The 26,009-nt window shown below is 36.5% G+C and overlaps 1 protein-coding gene and 1 long non-coding RNA gene across 2 annotated transcripts in view; one reads left to right on the forward strand and one right to left on the reverse strand.

The window, feature by feature from the left end:
- Positions 1-1,062: 1,062 nt before the first annotated feature.
- LOC127987900 (zinc transporter 7-like) lies at positions 1,063-16,677 on the reverse strand. The gene is made up of 11 exons (XM_052590336.1): positions 16,465-16,677; positions 15,882-15,983; positions 14,152-14,265; positions 13,899-13,986; positions 13,673-13,802; positions 11,148-11,324; positions 10,921-10,971; positions 7,478-7,613; positions 2,645-2,735; positions 1,833-1,982; positions 1,063-1,736 (listed from the first exon to the last, which is right to left on the reverse strand). Exons 1-11 carry the CDS (start codon positions 16,542-16,544, stop codon positions 1,689-1,691), a joined length of 1,167 nt encoding a protein of 388 aa, XP_052446296.1. The 5' UTR covers positions 16,545-16,677; the 3' UTR covers positions 1,063-1,688.
- A 3,687-nt stretch (positions 16,678-20,364) lies between these two features.
- The window catches only part of LOC127986930 (uncharacterized), a 71,006-nt gene continuing 65,361 nt past the window's right edge, over positions 20,365-26,009 (forward strand). The window contains exons 1-3 of the long non-coding RNA XR_008160994.1: positions 20,365-20,413; positions 21,518-21,607; positions 22,084-22,115. This is a non-coding gene — a long non-coding RNA (uncharacterized LOC127986930). The remainder of the gene's footprint in view (positions 20,414-21,517; positions 21,608-22,083; positions 22,116-26,009) is intronic.

Raw genomic sequence — 26,009 nt, forward strand, 5'->3', positions numbered from 1 at the left:
TTTTCAGTACATTCACATGCAATAGCATGGTGGCATTGATAAGGTTTCATATGCAATGATGTTAACCAATCATAACAGTCGCCAATTTCTGACAAGCCTTAAAGGGTCCGCCCCTTAAAAACAGGTTGTTTTAGATGGTCAGAATGAGGGTTGAAAATGATGTCTTTTTTTTTTACTTGTACATATTAACATCCTCAAGGAACATATTAAAATAATTATAAAGGCCTACTGTCATTTTTTGCAGAACACACTTATATTTTCCACCTAACATAATTTCGAAGAAGTTACAAGTTGAAACTGGTTCTGTGATAAAACTCTCACAAATATCCTGCATGTTTCTCAAAGAAACGTGGTTTATTCTTACAAAGGAGAAGTGAAATTCCAGTGTTAAGAGTGTCTTTACCCTACCCATCTATAAACAAATTTCTATAAATATGAAAATAAAATAAAATCTAACCTGCAATTTTAACAGCTTGGCAAACCAAGTTTAGCATCAGGTCTTCACGTGCTGTATATGATGATAAAACTCTCCTCTGCAAATCATACCCTTAAAACTATTCATCCTTTGGTTTATTCTTACAAAGGAGAAGTGAAATTTCAGTGTTAAAAGTGTCTTTATCCTACCCATCTGTAAACAATATTGTGGTTCATTAATATTTTCGCTCTTTCTACCCAGCATTAAAACACAAAGTAAAAGACTTTGTAAAAAAGTATTTATATTCAGAAAACCACTGGAGTAAATCTTGATCAATTTTAAACGGGTAAAGGTCTGTGTGTCTAGACAGGATCAGCCTTGATTAACTGTTTCCACCTATTACTTGAAAGAAAATAAACAGTAATAGGCTCTGACAATCTACTGAAAATATGTTGGACTTCCCTACTAATGCTTGTACCTTCTTGTGCTTTCATGGAGAAATCATGGAGCCGTTTTATGATTTCCATTCAAGTCATTCATCAGACTTATGGATGAAAACAGCTGCTTCTGTGTCATTTTGTCTATATAACAGATTTCAGAAACTTGTTAATACAAATTTCACACCATGCTTAAACAGCAAAGCCAAATGCAAAGAAATGTTTTAATAGTGAACAGAACTCAAGCACATAAAGATTCAGTTTTCAATGCATTCATTTTGCCCACCAGACATGATGGTCCAAGCGATTGTCCATTTAAAAAGGCACTTAAGAAATGCAGACAAATATTTATGTTTACATAATGGCATTGGCGAACAAATTCTGCACCTCTTTACAACCGAAAATACAAAGCAGGTGATGTACAAAAAGTCAATGAATCACATACTGCTATTGTTACAAATGTCCACTGAACTCCACCTTCATACCACCGATGATTAAAATCCCATTCTGATGATGGGAAAGTGCAGCGATTATGAGCAAACGAAACAGTTTGTTGGGATCATAAAAAAAAAAATCTAAAGCAATGGGGAACTTCAAAAACAAAAAAAGGTCTTTTTTTTCCTCTCAAAAACATCACATTGTTGTAGCTGGTCAGTTGTTTTCCTGCAAGAGTGGAGTCAGACTGCTGGACTGCACCAACTCCATCTTGATCCAAGATGGAAGTGGAGTGACAGAAACCCAAAAAGAGATGGGTCGAGGTGGAGAACTTCCCCACAGCAGCACAGAAGGCCTTTGGTCCCGGGACTCCCAAAGATCAGGAGAAGTGTGGCGGACTTCTACATGGCTGCCACATCAATCTGGACATACAGTTGTCTGACGCCAACCTGGGCAAAGGGCAGAAAAGATGACGTAATGGAAACTTTGAAACATCTCTCAAGTGAGATGAAGTTCTAACAGCTGTGTTTTCAGACGGTCCCCACCTGTGTGAAAATGTTGTGCGTTTGGCTGAGAATCCATCTAGAATCTGCATCGGGCGCCACAAGGAGTTTGAGTGTGCCAATGTGGACGTCTGTGCAAAGGGTCCAGAAGTGAGGTTCTTGGAGGTTATAGACACCCTGAAGCTGCTGGACCTGCAGGGAACATTAGAAGTTAGCAAACGCTGCCCAAGTTTTGAGCAGAAGTTGAGAAGGTTCTGATGATGCTCAATAGGGTGCTTGGACCCTCACTGGCTATCTAGAACTGTTTCAGGAACCGCAACACTGCAAAGGGATGAAGATTGAGGTTCTGATTCACAATAGAGGGTCAAGTTCCCAAATGGTTACCTAGCTACATTTTAGGAAAATTTGGGCCCTGTTTACACCTAGTATTAAAAAGCCTTATGGTTGATCGCATCACAAGTGGACGAGGAAGGAGGCATTTTAATCCATCTTTTCTGTCCAATTTTGACCACTTCTGTCTGAGTTTCTTTTAAGGGGAGGGGGATTTCTTTAGTGGCTGTCTGGTCAAATGTGTTTTTCGACTACCTCTGGAAGTGGTCAAAGTGGACAAAACGTAGACAGAGGCATGGCTGAGAGTCACACAGAATATAGATTAACATGGCTGTCTGTCTGAACCAAAGAAATAAACGCAAACTATCTGTACTATATAGAACAGCATAGCATGAAAATGCATAGTAAATACCAGGTGTAAACACAGTGCCTTGGCTACAATTCCAGTTGATATCCTAGGTTAACTCTGTCTGACCAAGTAGCCAACTTTCATAAATTGGATCCAGAAGATGGAAACGACTCACCCTCTGGTAGCATTCAGGAAGAGTATGGTCCAGAGAAGAAGGCGTCCGTTGCATCAAGATCCCAATGGATTCCCTGAGCAGAGGAACCACACTGTGGGAAAGAGGGAGGCGAGAAATAAGTTGCCGTTCTGTGAGACATGAGTTCAATGGAGTGCCAAGTACTACACAAACTCTGGCAAAAGGAAAGGTACGCCACACATGAAGACGTCATTGGACATTGATCGGTTAGGGACCTAACAGCTTGACAAATAATGTTACAAGCTGATGAGAGGAAATTCTGTCATTATCATGACAAACAAGAACTCTTTTCATTGGGATTATTTCAGGGCATGCTCAAGGTGGTCTAACAGAAACTTGCCCATCTTATGGTTGGGGTGGAGTAACAGAGAGCTGTGCTGATGTCATCCCAACAGCTGTAGTGCGTGTGAGCCAGCAAGCAACCCTGAGCACACCATGATCGACATCCAAACCCATTCATTCTGTTGAAGAATCACTTGGTAGAAACGGTTGACCGGTTAAGAAAGGACAAGGACTATTTCTCTCCTAACAAGTCAGCCGTTTCTGCCCTATCAAAGCTAGGTCTTGGCTAAGCCAGCATCTTACAAATTCATCAGTCCTCCTTGAAACATTCAAGGCCTGACCACTGCTCCATCTGGGAAACATTAGAGGGTTCCATGGTTTGGACTTTTTTCCCGGTCCCTAATCTACTCTTTCACCCCCATGTTCTCCTGAACTCCTCCCTGAAACCCCAGCCTCAGTTTGGGACACGGCAAAGTGGAGAAGCTGATCGTTGTCTCATTTGGCCGTTCATGAAACTGTGGTAAAAATGCCACGTTTCGCAACATTTGGCCTTGCTAAACACACCTTGGCACACATTGCTGAAAAACTGCAACTATTTGTGCGTTCAAAATATTTTGTCCCAACTTTTGTTTTGATTAAATAAAAAAAACTGCAGTCATGTTACTCACAAGGCTTCGATTTCACAATAAATGTGTCTTGACCTGTGAGGTTTTGGCAAACTTTCAGTTCACTATATTGAGAGCATATGCGAGTAATATCAATATAAGCACTATGCCCCAGACCAATCTATAGTGAAACTGGCTACTCTGTGCTCTTTGTGGTAAACATTAGGTGATGTGTTTAAAGTGCAACGCATGCAAGCATTTCCGTTCAATACCTCCCCCAAGATGACTGTGGTTTTCCAAGTAATGTTTGCAAGCTTGAACAAGCTTGTAATCTATACTAAAGCCATATAGGAACATGAAACCAAAGACTGATTGGATCATCCCTTTTTGGATCTATTAGCTTTAGTACACCTGGAAAGTGAAATGTATCAAGTCTACTGGCAGACTAACTAAATAGATCCATTCTGAAGTTGCAGAAAAAGCTACGAATGTTTAAAAAGCAAATGTTGTTATCTGAATGCAATTGGATGTCTGAAATTTGGGCTTGTCGATATTTTTTACCTTTTTGCTCTCATTAGTTTATGTAAACGGTTTTAGTAAATGGTCCAGCAATGTGACAACTCAAATAAAAATAATTATATTTCATTATATAGTCATTAAAAAAAAATACACATGCAATATAATGTGACAAGGCATCATAAAACTGTGCATTCCTCTCAGTAACCGGTGTGTTTGTCCCTCTTTTGGACAATAAAATGAAAACAGGAAAGTACTGGACGAGGGTACCTCAGACCTCTGACTTCATACTATTGTTCCACACCTTCCTGTTCAGCGAAGCGGAGGCACTCTTACTTACCATTCGCTGGCGCTTGATGTTAACCTGCCCCGAAAACTCTGTAATGCAGTTACACGAGTGACTCAGCTGGCTGAAATACCATTACGTGCGAGCATCAAGGTTACGCTGGCCAGTGACATAGACCAGATGTCACCACCCAGATCATGGTGACAATCAGGATCAAATATTTCCGCAAGGACGCTAGTAATCACTTATGGACTTTTTTGTAAACCAGGAAAACATCTTGGGAGTCACGAGGCACAAAGCAGTCACTCGTAAAAGCACACTTCTAAACCACATGGAAATGATTTATCATCACACCCAGACGACCTGGAGTACCTACCTGGAGCACAGAAATATTTATGACACCAAAACCACCACAAGAATGAGGGGACTGTAGTGAGGTCTGCGTCTGAACAGGAATTAGAACAGGTACATTTAATTTAAGATTTATATGCAATAGGACCTAACAAACTTTTCCATTTCTAGGGAAAGCAGTTACTGGGATTCCACCACACACACAAAAAAAAAAAAACTTTAGATGCTTTCCTGCTAGAAACCGACTGCACTCAAGCTATGGCCATAACCACAGGATTGTATAGCTATTAGGCCTAGTGCATGAAACTTTTGCTTGGATTCAAGAGCTCATTTTTATAGTTTGAGAGTCTGCAAATGTTCAAACGGCTTCTGAACAGCTCTACAAACGATAAAGAATACGAAAACTTTCTTCCTACATAGCTGATGGTCACAAAAGGTCCAGAATGTAGAAGACAATTTGTGTAAATTGGAATGAAATATCATGGAACATTGTCTGGGTCCCATTTCACCTCAAAAATCTAAAGAATGTGTGTAAAAAAAAAAATTAAGCTCATTCTCCAAAATAATTTGCATACATGCGCAATAAAAATATGATTTTAATTACTTAAAAAGTATATATATATTTTTTTTTCTATTTTATTTTTTTCCCCTCTTCTGATTTTGGGGTGCAATCACTTTTGAGGACTTCGCCCCAAAGACTTAAAAAGGAGACAAGCTTAAAAAATTCAAAAAGCTTGGAAATAAATGAGCTAGAACCAAACCAAAACCAGTTAATAGGAAATTTAAATGAAATCGATTCAAGTCGCTCAAACAATAACCTTTCAATTAGTGAAAATGGAGCGAAACCCAATGGAAATCGGAAACTCTCCAGACAAAATCATACATCTCTCAGTTTTCATCGATTACTTGTATATACATCTTTGGAGAACCATTTAAACACATGTGCACTGAGGCTTGACAAATGAAACCATCCAAAAAGGCCCGGCTTAGTACGGCCAGAACAAATGTTAATTACGGTTAATGTTTTTCACGTGCGTTAATGTTTTTCATTAGCGGTCTTTGGAAGACTTTGGTGGTGGAGGACTGCTGTAGGTCCCAGCAGCAGGACCCAGATATCCCCCAAAGCAAGCCTACCGCACCAAGAGCGGCCTTAGCTAAACTGTTGGTATGCAGCGGGGGGTCTTTTGCCGAGAGTCCTGTGAAAATGTCTCACGCCTCAGGTGAGGCTGATGAAGGAGAAGTTCATCATCCTAGCTAAAGGTCAAACATCCAAATGAGAGCAAGATGGCTGGATCAAAACAAGGCGCTCCCCTGAGAATATCCATCTCTCAATGAGGGGTACATGGGAAAAAATGCTGTCCAAACAAAGCAGAGTCCATCTTAACGATCAAACGAAGAACCACAGACATTCCACGCGGCCAATTATGCTCTATCTCTCTCAAGACTCGAACGATAAATGATTCTGCAGCACCAGACGTACACAGGCATGAAGTTCAAATGCGTAAGAGAGACTAGAGTTGCAGATGAACTCATGCTTTGGTCCAAAGTACCATCTTTCACACTAGCGTATCATGTGTTTAATAAATCTATATCCATAACAGCCATGTTTCCCCAAACACATTTAAGCCTAGTTCTGGAGAACACATCACTTTTCTTGGGCAGTGTTTGGAATGGCATACTAGCATACTATTATTTATGCAGTATATAGTCGATATGCTGTACTAAGCATGCAAATTTCGAACCCTTCAAGTATCTCTGACATAGTAAATCCCACAATTTTATCCCACAATGTACTGAATGGTACTGAGTTGAACACTAAATAAAATACTTAAAAAAAAAAAATAAACCGACTAACTGCAATGCTTTTTAAGATCTCCATTTAAACTGAACACACATTTTTAGGCTACGCACTGCCCGTTTCAGAGCAAAACAAGCCCTACTCTCGATTTTCAGGATTTGCCATTCAGCCACTGCATGGAAAACTGAAGAAGAGGGAGAAAAATGTCCAAGGCCAGGTCTCGATGACATAACCCCCCCCCCCCCCTTTTTTTGAGAAACAAAGAGAAGGGAAAAATCCATCTTAAAAGATGCCTTTGTTGAAGTAACATTCACAGATCGCCACCACATTCCAGAGAGGGAGGAAAAAAAAGGCCTCAAATGCGGACAAGAGGGAGATGGGGGGGGGGGGGGGGGTCGGGGGTTAGAGGGGACGAGATGAATATGCGGGAAAGGCTTCACTCAAACTCGTGCATTTTGCAAAAAGAGGCCACGAATGGTGCCTCTTCACTGGAGCACAGTAACCACAAGCCATCTGCAATTTAAACATGGTGCAGCCCTGTTCACATTTACAAAGCCTTTGCATACGTTTACCTACATAACACACAAAACGAAGCATATTAATCATCATAAAAGCATCTGATGCCAATTTCAAGACTATGGATGGTTTCGGTAGGTTTAAAAAGTGATGAAATGCTATGCATTTTTCCTTCTTGACTAGTTGTTTGAAAAATGCCACATGAGAGAGTCAAATCCTGGGTTTTCTGGCTTCGCCACATGTTGAGAAAGTGCTCTGGCCTCCACCCTCGGAGCGTGTATCCTGTAATTCACCCGGCTGGAGCGCCAACGGCTTCGCAGGGCTCTTGGTGAAGGGCACTGTGAAGTGGCTTTTGTATGATCTGTGTTAGGTGCTGTTGAGGGTTTCTGGGCGGGGTTTGAGGGTGGAGGATTGTCTTGAGTCGAGTCGAGAAAGGTCAGCGCTTATAATAGCGTACTCACCTCACTCCTATGAGAAGCGCGATGAGCATGGAGCAGATGGGGTCGGCGATCATCAGGTCGTATTTTTGCATTAGGATGGCTGATATAATGACGCCGACACTGCCCAACGTGTCCGCAACAATGTGGAGAAAAACTCCTGAAATGAAGAGAATTAGGGTTTAGATTCATTGTTCTAAAAAACTTTTAAGTATATTTTAAATACAGTGATATATTTCAATTTTGATATATTTGAAAACTGTAATTCATTCCCTTGATGCAAAGCTGTATTTAATATGAATTATTATTATTTTTAAACGCTGATGCATTTTTTAGGACTCTGGGGAACAATAAGTTCTAAATAACAGCATTTCTTTCGAGTTGTTCAGACATTTATAATGTTTACTATAATATTTATTTGCATTGTTACAATTGATTATGTTTTATACAAAACCTGTCAAACTCTGATCAATTTAATGCATTTTTGCTAAATAAAAATAGGAATTTCTTTTTAAAAAACAAATCTACTGAAACAAAAATATTTTGCAATAGTGCATATAAATATAATTATATATTCAATAATATTGAAAATGTCTTCCTATCTCTCAATATTTATATACTTAATATTAAAACATTATTTATGAACTTTAAAATAACTATAAATATATATTGCTTTAATATTAACTTTATGAAACAAATATATATCTCGATATTAATAGACACAAAAAACACTCTATATTAATGTAACAATTCTTAAAAAGACATACATTTTTTATATTTCAAAAGAATTTGACCAAATGTTTGTGTGGGCTTTTAGTTAAACAACTTCATAACATCAAATCTAATGTAGAGTGTAAAAAAACAAAAAAACAATTTGCGTAAGTTAATGACTAGAGTTTCTCCAAATTGGTCACTTTTGAAGCTGACAGTTTCTCAACAGTCTATGTAGATAGTTAATCAGGCACTAGGGCTTCACGGTCCTGGGTTCACTTAATAAGTGTTAATATTGTGTCTGGGATGAGGATGCAACATTTGCTAGCACTCATGTTTGAACATGACTACTGCGGACGGAACGTACCCGCTGTCTTGGATACCATCTCTAGTGGTAACCCTCAAACTGATGAGGTCATTCCACAAACAGTTCATATGAGTGCGCCCTCGAATGAATGGTCAACCTGCAGGACTGTCCTAGCACATCATATATATAATATATCATAGCACATCATACGCTACTGTGTTGAAACCAACATGAGTGAGTCGGTCAACATTTGCTGAACTGTCCTGGAGAATAGCTGTGGACTGTTGTGTGGCGGCACGCAATGAGACGCTCCACTAAGTCCTTTTTCTTCCCTCAGAATGAGATGATATACTTGCGGTAACTTTCAGCTTTACAGAAAGCACAACCGCAGTAATGGAGCAAACTCCCTAATAAGTGAAGACCCGGTCCAAATGTGGTCAAAACAAATACTAGAAAAATAAGAAGAATGCTGGAGCTCTGTGTGTCCTTAGAAACAGAGGCTGTGTTTAGAATACAGTTCTAAATTCTAGTGATACGAACTTTATTCTAACAGAACTGCTAGCTGTACAGACTGCCTACAATCAAAGCAAAACAACTATCTAAAGTGTATCAGCAAGAGAATGTAATTCAAATATACATTTTTGTATAATATTAATTCTAATTATAATACTACTACTACTACTAATAATAATAATAATACATTACATTATAAAATATTAAAATGTAAAACATTTTATTTTATTAAAAGTATCTTCATTTCATTAATACTAATAATAATAATACTTATATTAATCAAATTTTGTATCACCTTTTCACAAATAATTACTAATAAACTGTTTTTGTAAAATAATAATAATACATAATTGTGAGATATTACAATGATAAATATGAAAACATTTTTATTTTATAAAAAATATCTTCCTTTAATTAATACTACTACCAACATGTCTATTATTAATCTATTTTTGTATCATTTTCCACAAAGAATCTACTAATAATCTGTTTTGGTAAAACAACATTAATAATAATAATAAATGATGCTAAATGATTAAAATTATAGATATAAAAATTCATAAAATTAATTTTTCATAACTACTGCTAATCATTTTACTAATAGTCTATTTTGTAAAATAATGATTATACAATATTACAATTATAAATATAAAAATAAGTTTTATTACAAAGATCTACCTTTCATTAATATTACTACTAATATCAATTACATTATTAATCTATTTTTGTACTACTTTTCCATAAATAATCTTTTTTTAAATACTTAATAATAATAACAATGATTATGATTAATGAAAATATATTTATTGTTTACATAATAAAAATATGTAAATATTATTATTCTTCTCATTTAATAATAACAAAAAAATCCCACTATATTGTTTGTAAAATAATGTTTTTGTAAAAAAATATTAATCACTAATTTTAATAATTTCCCAATAATAGTAATTAAATAATAGCTTTTTCTTCCAAAATATTACTATTAATAATAGAAATATTTAAAATAATAATGAGCAAAAATAACATCAATGATAAATAAAATGTTATCTTATTATTATAATATTATTCCAGTATACTTTTTGTAAAAATCATTATTTTCATAAATGGAAGTAGTAATTAAATAAAATAGTTTCTAATGTCTTAACCATTGTTATATAAATTATGGATAATTTTTTTACACCACAAAAGGAGAGTCAAGTGCATTGCATTCTGTGCAGTGCATTATATTGCATAGTGCAGTTTTGTCACACAGAGTACATCTACCAAGTCTTCTTTGTAAAAAGTAAGCTTAATAAACATAGCCAAACTAGACAGGAGGCTGGTAAAATCCACTTGCAATTCATCACGGGGAGTGGAGAAGAGGTCCCTCGGCTTGGATGGAGGCAGCGTAACCTCTTGCACTGTCACCTCCTCCCCTTCCCCTCTCTACATGGTCCTCCCTCCGTGCCCCGTTCTTTCTCCCTTCAGCAGGCCTCCCAAAGGATCCATTCTCTCTCTGTGTGTGCCAGGGTGAAGGGGACAAACTACTTTCTCTGCTCTGCTCTTTCCCACACAAGCTCGGACAAAGGGATTTAAAGCGACAGTGTACCGTGTTTGCTCCAGTGTCAGTGTTAACCCGGTGTTCCCCGAGTCAAAGGTCAGAGGTCGGGATGGTCAGAGGTGTCATAAAAGTCCATCATCCAGTCATGTCTGAGCAGTCGTTTCAAGAGGTTAAATGAAGAAGATACTTCTGATATTTTTTTTTAGGAGTTATGAATATAGGACCACATCTATTAAGAATCCATAATACCGTCCACCGACAAAAGATGAAAAAGCTGTCTAGACGTGATTGTAAATATTTTCATATCTGGTGCCTGTACAAAAGCAAAGGCAAATACTGCGACAAAGAGACTTCTAGTGCCATCTGGAGGAGAACAAACGTGGAAAACAGACATACCTTGTAATATCTGCTTGCTGGAGCCTGTTCCTGGTGTGAGCGAATGGTCATCTGAGGACACGGACAGATTAGAAATGAATCACACTAGACCAGACACCATTACGATCAAAACAGCTTCTGCAATTTTCACAAAGCATGAGGAACAGATAACACATCTAATGCATTATAACGTTACTGAGTCATGACAGAATCTGCAGTCAAATCACTAAAAGAGCTTGGGGTCTTACCATGGCAGTGAGGATCATCGTGTGAATGTCCGTGTCCTTCATGTGAATGTCCGTGTCCTTCATGTGAATGTCCGTGATCGTCGTGTCCATGTTTGGACCCGTGACTGTGGCCGTGGCCTCCATGACTGTGTCCATGTCCCACACTGCCATTAAATAGAGAGTGACTGTGGCCATGACCTTAAAAATAAGAGGACACATAAAGATACTATGCACCTTATTTCAGTAAAATAATAATAATTACAATTTTATATAAATGTTAATGAAATTTCCACAAAAAAATTTGTATATATTATATACAATATATATATACAGTGCTGCTCAAAAGTTTGTGAACCCCTCTACAATTTTCTACATTTCTGCATAAATATGACCCCAGTTCATCATCCGATTTTCGCACAAGTCTTGAAAGTAGACAAAGAGAACCCAATCAAACTAATGGGACAAAAACATTTTCATTCTCATTTATTTATTGAGAAAAATGACCCAGTGTTGCATTTCAGTGCGGTGCAATATTATGTGAATCTCTAGCATTAGCTGTTCATTTGAAAGTGAAATTAGAGTCCGTCTGTTAATCAGTGAGATGACTATCATGTGTCCGTGTGTCCCCTGTTTTATTTAAAGAACAGGGATCTTTGAAAGTCTGATCGTGTTTGAGGAAGTGAATCGATTCACGAAAACAAATTAGATCTCTGAGGACCTGTGAAAAAGAGTCGATGTTGTTCATTAGACTAGAAAAGGTTTCAAAACCATGTCAGAAGAGTCTGGACTTCAACAGTCCACAGTCAAGACAGATTGTGTAGAAATGGAGGGAATTCGACAATAAAAGACATGATAAATATACCTATAGAAAGCTGTAAGTTACTACTTAATGAGATAAAACAAATAAAAAACAAAATACACTTTCATTAAAATCAATCATAATCCGTCAAATGCAAACTTATCTCTAAAGGCGCATCTAACGAGGAGATGGAGAGCTCATCCTTTTGGAACGGACTCAGAAAACACTAGTTTATTAGCAAATATTTTAAATATCTCCTTCCTGTTTCCCCCTGACTTTCACGCTAATTACTTTTGCTGGTGCTTTGTGGCAAGTTTAAAGAGATACTCCACCCCGAAATGAAAATGTTGTCATTAATCACTTAACCCCGTGTCGTCTCAAACCCATAAAAGCTTTGTTCGTCTCGGGAACACATCTACACGCTCTATTTTCATTCAAGCCAAAGTGTAAATACATGTAGAAAATGTATCCTTGTGTCGCGAAAATGATGATCAATTGGGTCACATGCACTATGTACATATACTGTGTATACACACACACACACACACACATACACACTAGGGTTGTGCCGTTTAGACAACAGAATAGTGTATCGATGATAGCAGATTTCTCTGTCGATAGTCAAGTCGATATTAGGCTCATTCTCCTATTAATGTATTAAATGATAATAATATTAACTATTATTATTTTTATTAGGCAGCCTATATCAAACTGCCCAGCTATTTCAATTCAGACACAGTTTCTCACACACACAGTGCACGGACACGTAAAAGAGGATTAGAGCCTGTCGCTGAAGAAACACTTTGACTCGGAAACCTCGTTAAAGCCATGAAATAAAAGAGATAGAAAACGAGGAGTTGGTGTCCCACACATTTAATGGCTGGTACACAGCAACGCGCTCTTCTCATTCATGAGAAATGAACTCAAAATAATTACAAAGTGGCAGAGCGAACTTATCCTTATTTTATCGATTATTGGTGATTTCATAGGCTCTCTTTAAAACACCAAATAGTTCTGCTATGACAGGAACAAAGAGTCTCTCTCTTGCTCCACCCATGCACGATAATATCGTATATCGTCGATCTTACGATACGACGATTTGAAAAATGACCATATCACCCAACACTAACACACACACATATACATTCAGTTGAGCAATATCAAGAACTACGTATATATGCTTATGTTTTAGATTATGCCTGCCATATTGATTAATCACATCCAAAATATTTAAAAAATATATCTTAAATATACACATGTATGTGTATGCATGTATTTATATAGATACGGTATACATACATGTACTACGTTAATACAAACTTTTATTTTGGATGCGGTTAATCGATTTGCAGCCCTATTTTATATGCTAATAAAAATATATTTATAAGATTCCTCACATAAAATGTTTTGTTAGAAACAAAAAATTACTCATATAAACATTTATATAAAACACAATAGCTTATTGATGTACAAACTTGTTCTATATTATATACACATTTATATTTTATGAGTTATATATCTTTACATTGATTTTTTTATGTGTATATCTATATTTCTATCTACATTATATATACACTACTGATCAAAAGTTCACTAGGTTTTTTCTGAAACATTTTTTATTTTTTTTTACCTGCTGGGTATTAAAACAGCACGAAAAAAACCATAAACCAGAATATTACTGAAACTTGAAGTGGAGTGTTTTTTATTAAAAACGTGATGGTATGGTTGTGGTGTGTGAGATAATTACCTTCATCACCATGTGAATGCCCATGTCCTCCATGTTGAAATACGAATATTCCTACAAGATTCACCAGCAGCCCAGCTATAGACACCGGGAGCAAACGCTCATGGTTCACATCAGGGGGTTCAAGCGCCCTCTGGTGACAAGACCAGATGCCATGTTCAACAAAAACATATTAGTGCATTAAGTCATTTAGCAAGTTAATCAACTGTAATCTCATTCTTGTACACACCTCCACTCCTTCTGAGAAGATAAAGAAGGCGGTAAAGATGAGGAAGAGGCCATTCACGAATCCTGCGAGTACTTCTGCCCTGACATACCTACAAAATAATCGAATGGACTTCCATAACAACCCAGTGATGAAACCAAAGACACGCAGTTTCCTGTCATTACCACTCAGGCAGAAGTGAATGCATCTTTTTTAGGAAACTTGTGTCATCGTTACTCTACCCACAAAAGCTCTTTTTAAAGTACTGCTCTCTCACCCGTATGAGAAGGAGTCATTGGACCTCCAGCGTGAGATGACGGACGCTGCGAGGCCTGCCAGGAGAGCCGTGCAGTCGAAGAACATGTGAAAGGAATCGGATATCAAACCTAAACTAGGAATCAAACCAACACAAAAAGGGAAGTGTTAAATTATCACGAAACCAGAGAAATACATCCTGCCCCATACTGAGGTCAGAGTCCCATTGTGTGTTGTCTTTTGTTAGACAAAAATAAACCAGTCCAAAAGGTTCATTCATTCTGACAGAGATATGGTTGTCAAGCTAGTTTCAGATGGATCATCAACTATGCAAAATTTAATGAAATAATTCAATGAATATATAAATACATTTTAAAATGTAATAATAAAAAACAAGAATGTAATACGTCAATTTTACTCTTACACATTTATATGTAAGATTTAAACAGATTACTTGTAAATAAAGTATTTTTATTAGTAAATGAATCATTTTTCTTTATTGTTGGATTGTACAATTTGCATAATATTCAATTAATAGTCAACTGCATAATATTGCCATTATTTTAATAATGTATTATAAGCAACAAAGAATGCAATATATATATATATATATATATATATATATATATATATATATATATATATATATATATATATATATATATATATATATACACACACACACACACACACTTTTATATGATTACTGGTACTATTATTGATGATGATGATAATAATAATAATAATAATAATAATAATAAAAGCCTCACTGTCTGCACTCCTATTCATGGGACTGTGTCTTTTTTTATCATAATATTCTTAAATAAAAGATAGCAAATGTAATAAGTTATTATAATAAACAATAACATAAAAAATTGAGGGATTGTGCAATTTGCATAGTATTATCAACAGCATAACATTATCATTGATTTAAATACAGTATTATAAACAACAACAGCAACATAAATAAATAAAAATTTAAATGTATACTATTATACATTACCATTTTATTATTACTACTGGCTATTATTGATTTAATAATAATAATAATAATAATAATAAAACCTCCACCATCTGCACTGCAATTCATGATATTGTTTAAATTTGTAGCATAATATTATCAAGATAAAGATAGCACATTAAATAAATTATTATAATAAACATCAACAGCAAAATAAATAAAAAATAGTGGGATTGTGTAATTTGCATGATGCTGAAATGCTCAGTTATGCTGTACCTCTAACTACAATGTCACCTAAAATCACATCAGCCAAAAACACACAACCTCACTCCGTCACTGCAAACTACTGTAAGTGTGAGAACCTGATAATATTTTTTTTTTTAAATCTGATGCATAGATCTAAATCTTTTAATTAAGCCTAAACCAACAATGTTACACCCTCAGTTAAAGTGTATGCATGACGCACAAATGAAAAGACATAGTTATTAAAATACAGTGGCATACAAATGGTTTACGCCACTTCCTTTTATCCAGGGGATTTCCTCCACCACAAGGGATATTAAATACTTCAGCTGTTTCTCAGAACCAAGTGAGATCTGCTCTTTCAGATGCATTTTCAGACATCATAGGTTTGGAGACACATCCTGTATTTGCTGAACTTTGATCAGCCGTCAGTCTCACTGCTAGGATAACAGCTTGTGAAAGAAACCCAACTCAAGACATTACAAACAGAAGCACACTACTGGCTCATCCCACATTTAGAGCTACGTGGCATATACTCCTACTGTTACCTGTTAGTCCATATGCCAAACAGCAGCTCCACGAAGGCGAAGGACAGGTTCAAACACAGGAAGAAAAACAGATTGCGAGAGGTTTTATCAGCAAGAATTGATCTGGGGAAGGACACAAACACGAAAGCAGAAAGTGGTTTCAGACCAGACACTGACCCGGCTGTACTAGCAAACACACTCATGTGGTTTAGTGAAATAAAGTGGTTTACAAAAAATGTAATCTCTTGATAGCAGCATTTTGTCGCGTAATACGTTTTAACACATTTTTAGAAGTAACATTAAGATGACAGATAAAATAGGATGTGTCACATGTTTACTTCGTCCTGCTAACAAACAACATCTGTCCGGCTGAAAAACAATTAGCTGAAGCTGTCTGCTTCTTTGTTTCTAACTTAACTGTTAAATTCACGTTTGTGTTTTTCAAAACAATAAATAAAAGTTTAAATTATATTTAACAGAGTCAATTGTGATTTCTAATGATGTATCGCGAGCTAACTAACGTTAGCATGCTAACTGCCTTAGCCACACAGCTGACAGCTGTGAGTGAACCTCACTGAAATACTGAGCACTCGGCGGTCTTTACCTGAACCAGCCCGATATCTTGACGAACAGGCTGAATTTGGCGGGTTTGTACTCATCGTCTTTGATGGACAGCGGGAGCATTTTTCCGCCGAGCGTCTCCAGTAGCGCTGCGGCTTCACGAGCGTCTGGACGCGAGAAGAGTCACCACTCACCGGGCGTGGGATTAAACAAGACCAACAGAAACCTCCTTTATTCAGTCATTCATTCATTCATCCGAGTGTCACTGCTCTGATATCTGCAGGGCTTAGCGTAGACAGCTGACTCCTAAAGTGTGATATACTGTGTGTGTGTTAGGATCAGTTCACAGCAGTGATATAGACATTAATCTTTTCCAGTAAGTTAAAACTGATTTTGTACCGTTTTATGGCATTTTTTAATTTATAAAGCCCCTTTTGTATAAAATACATGGGCCCATTTTCATATTGTCCTTCATTGTGTGTGTGTGTCTTCGTTTTAATAAAACATTATTAAACAATGATGATTATTAATGTTAATTAATTATTGCTCTCTTCCTCTTAGTTGTTGAAGCCCTAAGACTGGCAAGAGCGGAAACCAAATCTCCATTACTTATCTTGCTTGATCTGTCCGCTTATTTTGATGCGCTTAATCACCAGATCCTCCTATCAACCCTACTGGCAGTGGCAAGGGGATCTCAGAAACCGCACTCCGGTGGTTTGAGTCTTACCTATCAGATAGGTCCTTCAAAGTATCTTGGAGAGGTGAGGTGTCCAAGTTGCATCATCTAACTACTGGGGTGCCTCAGGGCTCAGTTCTTGGACCACTTCTCTTCTCTGTCTACATGGCATCATTAGATTCTGTCTTTAAGAAACATGGCTTTTCATATCACTTTTATGCTCATGACACTCAGCTCTACCTCTCATTCCATCCTGGTGATCCGACGGTAGCTGCTCGCATCTCAGTTTATCTAAGAGACATTTCTTTCTGGATGAAGGACCATCACCTTCAACTCAACCTTGCCAAGACAGAACTGCTTGTGATTCCAGCAAAACCCATTGTTTCATCACAATTTCACCATCAAGTTAGGCACATTAACCATAACTCCTTCATAAACACCCAAAAACCTTGGAGTTATGATTGAGTATTAGCTGAATTTCTCAGAACACATTGCTACAACTGTCCAGTCCTGCAGATTTGCTTTATTCAACATCAAGAAGATCAGGCTCTTTATTTTGGAATATGCTTCACAACTCCTTGTTCAAGCTCTTATTCTGTCCAGACTGCACTACTGCAATGCCCTCTTGGCAGGTCTTCCAGCCAGTTCAACCAAACCTTTACAATTAATCCAGAACGTGGCAGCAAGATTAATTTTTAATGAGCCGACAAGAATACGCGTCACACCTCTGTTTATCAATTTGCACTGGCTCCCAATAGCTACTTGCATAAAATTCAAGGCATTGATGTTTGCCTACAAAACCACCACTGGCTCTGCACCCCTTTACCTAAATTCATTACTTCAGACTCATGTGGCCTCTAGAAGCTTGCGATCTGCAAGTGAATGTTGCTTGATTGTGCCATCCCAAAAGAAGCTCAAAGTCACTTTTACGGACTTTTAAAGCTGCGGTAGGTAACATTTGACGCTTTAGCGGTTAATAAACAGAACTGCTTGCGTCTTGCGGAAGAACATCGTAGCCGGAACTACTTCTCTCTGTTTATGTCTATGAAGAATCACAAAGGTACTGGGTTACTCCGCCGCGGTACCCCCCAAGCAATCTAAACACGAATATAAACACTTATTATAGGTGCACTCTAGTGATTCAGGACAAGCTAAAAACACGGTTTGGAAAATGGATTCATGGTGTACTCGCTTATACATTTTACTACATTTTGAACACAAACAAAGTTACGCAGCTCTGATTGGTTATTTTTTACCGGGAGCGGATGACTTTCTGCAAATGGCAATAGGACCACTGGGATGAGCCAGAGGAGCTTGATTTTTTCACAGATTATCTGTCTCATATTCTACTGTCAGGGCAGGTTTAACAAATATGTAAAAAATATATTTTTACAAAAGTTACCTACTGCAGCTTTAAATTAAATTTTCCCTTCTGGTGGAATGACCTCCCCAACTCAATCCGAACAGCTGAGTCCTTAGCCATCTTCAAGAATTGGCTTAAAACACATCTCTTCCATCTTTATTTGACCCTCTAACTTTAGTACTCTCTATTCTAATTCTATTCTTTAAAAAAAATCAAACTACCTTTCTAATCTTTTTGTCTTCTATTTTCTTTTCATTCATTATAGAATTTTATATATATATATATATATATATATATATATATATATATATAGTACCTCTAACACTAACTTGCTCTTCTTTTTCTATTCTATCTGTTTTCTTTTTATTTATTATATTACTTAAAAGCCCTTGCTAGGTGTACTGCGTTTAAGGTAATTGAGACTTGTTATAGCACTTTGTGTATCATTGCTTTTTGTTGTCGTTGTTGTTGTTTTTTTTTGATTGCTTCCATTGTCCTCATTTGTAAGTCGCTTTTGATAAAATATTATGATATATCATAGTTTTTTTGCACAGACATGATATATCATTCATGGCTCAGCCGAGAGACCACGGGTTCGAGTCCATCCCGTGGAGGGTGACTTGTTTCACATGTAGCTAAAACTCCTCAAAATGCACAGCAATATAGCCGGGAGATTAATTTGTAGCGGAAATTAGTCGGCGTATTCCCGTTTTCTGCGTCTTTTTGGCTTGCGTGCGGGAGCAAAGATCGAGCTCCATCCTCAGCCTGAAACCGCTTCTTGGTCGGCGACTACAGATGACAGGAATCCCTGATATACCTAAAGTCAAATATGAAGTTTGAAATTTCCTTCTGTTTCCTATGCTGTCCTCTTAAACTATGACTATGCACACGGTGTACGCACAATAAACACAAAGTACTTTTCACAGACTCATGAAAGAGCATGTCCTGTTTCAAACACTGTGCTTTTAAACCATGACTACACTCACAACGTGCGACAAAAATGCAGACCAGTCTTCTGACAACACACATACTTCAAATTTCCTCTTACCCCAGGGTCACCCCAGGTGCTTTAACATTTAACAGGTGCTCTCAAAGTCTCAGGCATTTCTCAAGTGTTCTTCACCTTTTAGTCTACCCAAATTAAAAAGAGCACTAATCCCACATACTTTGGCCCATATGGATAAATGTGGGATTTTAAAAAGTTAATACTTTATTTTTTATTTTTAAACAAAAGTAATTATTATTACATCATTTTAAAACTCATGTAAATTTTCTGTCCCTATCTCCACAACGATTTGTTAATGATTGTTAAATAATAATAATAATAAAAGTGTGTGTTATTATGTGTTATTATCAAATATACGTTTTAATTGTTTAATCATTATTTCCAGTCATAGGTCCCAGAAACCATGACTTCGGAGACGATACACACATCATTGTTGACAGTAATATAGCTTAGTGGACGGTTGATGATTTTATCTGATCATTTATCATGTGAAAAGTTAAAGGTTCACAGGTACTGAGGAAAAGGTGTGCTGTACATGCTACCTAGCTATACTGCCACGATTAATTTTCCAAAAATACACATGAAATAATAATGACCGATATTCAGTAATGAATTAAATAGCCTTAGCCTTACAAAGATGACAATAAAAACCGGGATTTGTCAAAAGTAAGCCACAGGAGAAACGCGATTGGTCAAAAGTAAGCCACAGGAGAAACGGGATTGGTCAAAAGTAAGCCACAGGAGAAACGCGATTGGTCAAATTAAGCCACAGGAGAAACGCGATTGGTCAAAAGTAAGCCACAGGAGAAACGCGATTAGTCAAAAGTAAGCCACAGGAGAAACGCGATTGGTCAAAAGTAAGCCACAGGAGAAACGCAATTGGTCAAAAGTAAGCCACTGGGGAAACGCGATAGACTCATGTGGGCTTACTTTGGCTCAGTGGTGAGGTAGGATTTAAAAACGGCTGAATTTATTATAAACATATATTTTATATTTTCAGGGTTTTTTTCTCAGTTTATTTCTTTGTGAGTATATACTCTCGTTTACACTAAGACTGCTGATATAACATTACTGTGGTAACAAAGAGGCTTGCTCGTTAATCAGACGGTATCGATACTTTTGAGTTGTTGATTATAACTATAAACTTATTTTGTATAACTATAAACAAACAAACTTTGTTTATGGTTGCCTATGTTGTAGATTGTGTTTGTAGCGTTACTCCGTAGTTTATTTACATTTACATTTAATCATTTAGCAGAAGCTTTTATCCAAAGCGACTTAAATGAGAATAACAAATGCAATCAGATCAACAAGAGAACAACAACAGTATACAAGTGCCATGACAAGTCTCAGTTAGACTAGAACAGATCGCATAGCCATGTTTTTTTCACTTTGTCGTGAATATTTAAACTCGAATAAGCTTAACTTAATTTTAACCAGACTCTTTCCCGTTCATGAACTGGCAAGCAGGTTTAATTCTTGAAAAGAGCGCGAGTAGCTAGAGTTTCGTACTAATGTTAAATTACTGCATACTAGCTGTAGTGCACTACGTAGGGGAATTAGCTCAGATGGTAGAGCGCTCGCTTAGCATGCGAGAGGTAGCGGGATCGATGTCCGCATTCTCCAAAGCTTTTTTTCCTTTCTTTCCTGCTCTAAAAGTTATAACTACATTTTAATTTAGCACGCAGTGACTGCTGGTGAGTATTTATAAGATACTGAGACTAAAATGACTAGACTTCGCTAATTAATTTCTGCAGGAAGCCATTTAGTATGCTAGACTAAGTATCCATAGCTAATGCACTAACGTTGTATGTGTAGAGTTTATATGCAAAAACAGAAAAACTCATGATAAAAATATCATATAAAACTCAATTTAAAAAATCATGTTTTTATGTTGTGTTTTCATGTTTTTATTGTGTTTATTTTGTAAGTTGGCTATATTTATTTAGTTATTATTGTTTAATCAAAACAACCCACATGCAGTTTGATTGATATTAATTGGAATGCAGGATAAAAAACAACAACATGATTTTCTTTTCTTTTTTTTCCAGCAATTTTACACATTATTGCAATTCATAGCTGTCAATCACGTGACCAACTCGAAGAACAGGAGGGCAAAACATCTAGCCTATAGAACAAAGGTATGTAAACAAAATGCAAGTTTTGACCATTTACGATCCATATTAAGCACCTCGGCAATATTTCAATCATTAAACTGCGACAAAACGTTGTAAAAACATTTAAAGCTTGCCTGTACAAAATATACATAATCAATTAGGTGTTTACTGAATTTCGCATTTTAATATATGCGTTTTACTACATTACTAATGCAAACTGCGTAAAAATTATTCATACATTTTTATTTTATCTAGAAGTTAATAATTCATTCATGCACCCATTCATATATTTTTAGTTCTTTAAATTTATGACCGAAATATCTTTCTTATATTTGAAATATATATGCCATCATGACATTCTCACACACACAAAAAAAAAGATTATTATTAGTATATATAATACTGTTTTGTGTGAATTTATTGATCATATATAATACATTCTAAAAGTCAGCTGACAATTTCTTAAATAGACTTTTTCTTCTTATTATTTTATTTTTCAGCACAACACCAGCAGATGTCACTCTTTTCTCAGGTAGGTCCATTACAGTCACATGCTACACACAGACTTCAGGAAACTGAAAGATTTGTCCTCTTCAAACTTCTTCAAATATACAAATATTTGGTCTAGACTCTAGGTCATTATAACGTATAAGCTTAAACAAATTCCTTTAAAAAAATAAAAAAAAAATTTAAATGAATATTAATGAATATTAATGACTGTTGTTACAGCAAAAACAAATAAAACTTGATATACATTACTGTAAAAACGTGAGGTATAATCTCATCAAGTTAAAACTGCTTTTTTGATGGCCTCTAAACTTTAAACTAAACAATAAATCAAAATAAAGTATAGGCTACATATAGCCTAACTAACAAATTAAAAATGAATGAGTAAAAAAAAAAAAAGGAAAACAAGTGGGTTATTCAATTACAAAGTATTCAAGCAGAATAAAGGACTTGAATGCAACAAATAGCTAGTAAAACACAAGTTTTAACTCCCAGAGGTTAACAGGAACTAAATGCTAAACTGTGCAAAGACCTGCATTTCAAACACTTTAAAACAACACTTCAATGCTCCCTCAATACTGGGGGGAAAATGGTGTTCCCATGGTAACTGCTTCAGCAGACAGGAATGGGAAGTCGAGCACTGCCAGACGCTCACAATATGTTTTCCCTGAGATACAGAAATGTACAATGACACTTCTGTTATATAACGCTGATCATCCGAACATAATTCCACGAGGATCCACTGGTTCAAATGCATCTGAAATGCAAGCTCTCCAAAGCAGTTTTGATCAACATTTCGAACCGATGCGTATTAAATTGATTCGAACTCTCGGATCCTCGTGTTGAATCACAGCTTGACACGCACGAGCATCATAAAGACCATGGGAGAGGCTTCTCACACATCTCATTCAGTAATCTCATTAATATGCATGAGAAGATCGATCAGTGCTTTTGTCAGTCCAGAAATATCAGCAACTTGAGGCTCTTTCTTTCTTATAATAACCTCTCAGATGCGCTGAAGAACGCCACAGTTTAACCAATGGTTAATGCGAGGAATACTTGGGCAACATCTCTTAAAATGGACATCGGTGTTTAAAAACAAGGAAACATTCCTCCTGCGAGACATGCTGGGGGGTTTTCTGGTTTCAACATGTTGTTCTTTTAAAGGAAATGTGTATGTGGGATACAAAGTACAAAAAGGATACAAGGTCTTAAATTAAATCGGATGTCTTTTTACAGTTAAGGCACGTTCACACCAACGAACGATCAGATTTTGTTTTGGCCGTTTAAGAACGCGATGCAGTTTTGTCGTACTGGAGGAGTCTGGAGGATTGTGATTGGCTGTTGATGTCTTTAGCGTTCGTGATCCGGAAAAATCCTCCTGAAAGTGATTCCAACCATTTGTAATTATCATTATAGTTGTGATGTGGACTGCTCTATTCTGTATGGCTGACTACTGACTAAAATATTAGATGGAAGGAAAATAATTTCAATTGCTTTTGCGTTCTCATGCAAAATTCGAGTTCCTCCAAGAAAACGTTGTGGTAACTGATTTTCATGGGAAGGCAAAAGATTTGTCAGTGAACGGAAGGAGTTTCTTCAGAGAATGTGTTTTGCAGACAAACGTGACTCTTTAAAAATGACAAAGGTTTTGAAATTGTGCACAAATAATGAAAAACAGAATTTTGCGATTAAGCTTTTCGGGGGACCGCAAAGTCTTTTATGAGCAAATGTAACGTTTATTGGAAAATAGCAAAGGTTTTACAATCGATACATTTCTCAGAGGAATGCGAAATAACGGGGTTCTGGGTAACAAAAGTTTAGTAATTGAACACTATGTTTTCTCACGAAAATGCAAATATTTCGTAAAAAGAAATGCAACATTTTGCATGCGATAAAACAGTAGCTGAACACTAAATTTCTCTGGAAAACGCAAGGACATTGCGAGGAAAGCTACATTCTGGGGAAAATGCACGCTTTTGAGAGTGAACACAATTTCTTTGTGAATTCGCATAGGTTTTTTGACTGAAATCTGAAAAAGGTTCTTGGGAAAATGCAAAGGTTTTGTGAGCGAATGCAAAATTTCTTGAATGCAACCTTTCCGATAAAAACAAAGGTTTTGTAAGACAAACATAAGTTTCTCTGGAAAACTCAAAGACGTTGTGAGCAAATGCAAAGTTTTTCTGGAAAGTGCAAAGGTTTTGAAAAATAAAAGAAACATTCTCAGGAACTTTGATTGGAATGCAAGACTTTTGCGAAAGAATGCATTTGAAAAACACTGAAATATATATTTTTCCCTTTAGGGTGTTATGTTTATTAAAACGTCATGTTTATAGTTAGCACTTGGCGTGAACTGCCCTTTAGAAGTGTCTACAAAGTCAAAACATGAGGACTTTGTAGTCCGACCAAGTTTCACCAAAATCCAGGGGTCGTGATCTCATTTTACGACTGCTTATTTCTATAAGAAAATGAGTGCAAGCTAAGAACACAAATGTGTGTTTTTTTGCGAATGTTTCAAAGGTTTGGAGACGGTTTTTCACAGAGTTCATAGTTTGGACTGGACCATCTCTATAGGCAGGCACGTGCACACGTAGGGCTCAACCTGTGCAGAGCACATGCCCTTTTTGCCCTTACACTCCGAAGTGCCCTTTTTTTTTTTTTTTTCAATGCTATTGGTCACCATTGTATGTCTGTTTTACAAACATTTAGCAAATGAAAGTTCTTAAAACGAGCTTGTGTAAATCTAATTCGACCCTCAAGCTGTCAGTAAGCTGATAACTCCGCCCCCTCTATATTCATTGAATCAACTGAACTGAAGTTCCACATCAGCCGCACAGTAGACAACAGCTGAGCTGAACAGTTTTGCGAAGGGTAAATAAATATCTTGTTGTTTGAATAAGTACTACTAAACACTATGTCTATAAAGGCTCATATTTTATTTATTGGATGTCTGTCTGACTGGCTGAGACATGTGGGACGTCGCCTGAGAGAGAGGGCTAGCATTTGCCATCTAGTCATAGCCAATACATAGCCAACACTTAAATAGCCTGTGCATACAGTAGCATTTCATCTTTTATAAAATGCGATTTTGGCCAAATGCATTTTACCACAGGAAAAACTGAGCGCTCCGTCTATATAGCTACAAAAACTAGTTTGTAACCTGTAGATGAAAATGTAATGTGATCCCGGCAGCGGCAGGCGCCGTCCCCGTTTTAATGACGGACAAAAAAAATAAATAACATTTGCACGCATTCGCTGGTCAAAAACTATATATTGATAACAACAACATATAATTTGTTTTTACCATCGGAAAATCATAACAGGTGCGCCCCCGCGCTGTTTCGTACTGGAACTCACACAGCGACGAGTGATCCTCGGCACCTAGATAACATATTTCTAAGAAATTTCTTCTTTGATTTATGATTGCTGATACACTTAATTTTTTAACATTTAGGATAATCATGTTATGGTATACTCTCCGTATACTCTCTGTATAAAAAGTAGTAAAACATGGTTTTACTACAGTAATGTAGTAGTAACTAAAAAAAAATTACAGAAGATCACTGTGAAATCTTTATATTTTATCATGCAGAATGTAATTCATGATTCATTCCAAGGCTTCGTTTATTTGATCCAAAATACAGCAAGAACAGTAATATAGTGTAATATTTTTACAATTTTAAATAACTGTTTTCTATTTGAATATATTTTAAAATGTAATTTATTTTTGTGATCAAAGCTGAATTTTCAGCATCATTACTACAGTTAGTACTCTTCAGTGTCACGTGATCCTTCAGAAATGCTTTTCACTGCAACTGTACTTTTCACACTATTTTTATTTATTTTTTCATTGCTGGCTTATTTTAGGGAAAGTGTAGTGAATAAGAGACCTTCAAGAAACCAACATCCCTGGTCCACC

This window comes from Carassius gibelio, chromosome B22 (genome assembly GCF_023724105.1).
Source record: "Carassius gibelio isolate Cgi1373 ecotype wild population from Czech Republic chromosome B22, carGib1.2-hapl.c, whole genome shotgun sequence".
Classification (NCBI taxonomy): domain Eukaryota; kingdom Metazoa; phylum Chordata; class Actinopteri; order Cypriniformes; family Cyprinidae; genus Carassius; species Carassius gibelio.

Excerpts from the sequence above, each read along its gene's own strand:
- LOC127987900 (XM_052590336.1), bottom strand. The coding sequence starts at position 16,544 with ATGCTCCCGCTGTCCATCAAAGACGATGAGTACAAACCCGCCAAATTC. Across the intron at positions 10,972-11,147 it reads CGATGATCCTCACTGCCATG|ATGACCATTCGCTCACACCA; the intron begins GTAAGACCCCAA and ends CCGTGTCCTCAG. Across the intron at positions 1,983-2,644 it reads TTCCTGAATGCTACCAGAGG|GTCCAGCAGCTTCAGGGTGT; the intron begins GTGAGTCGTTTC and ends TGTTCCCTGCAG.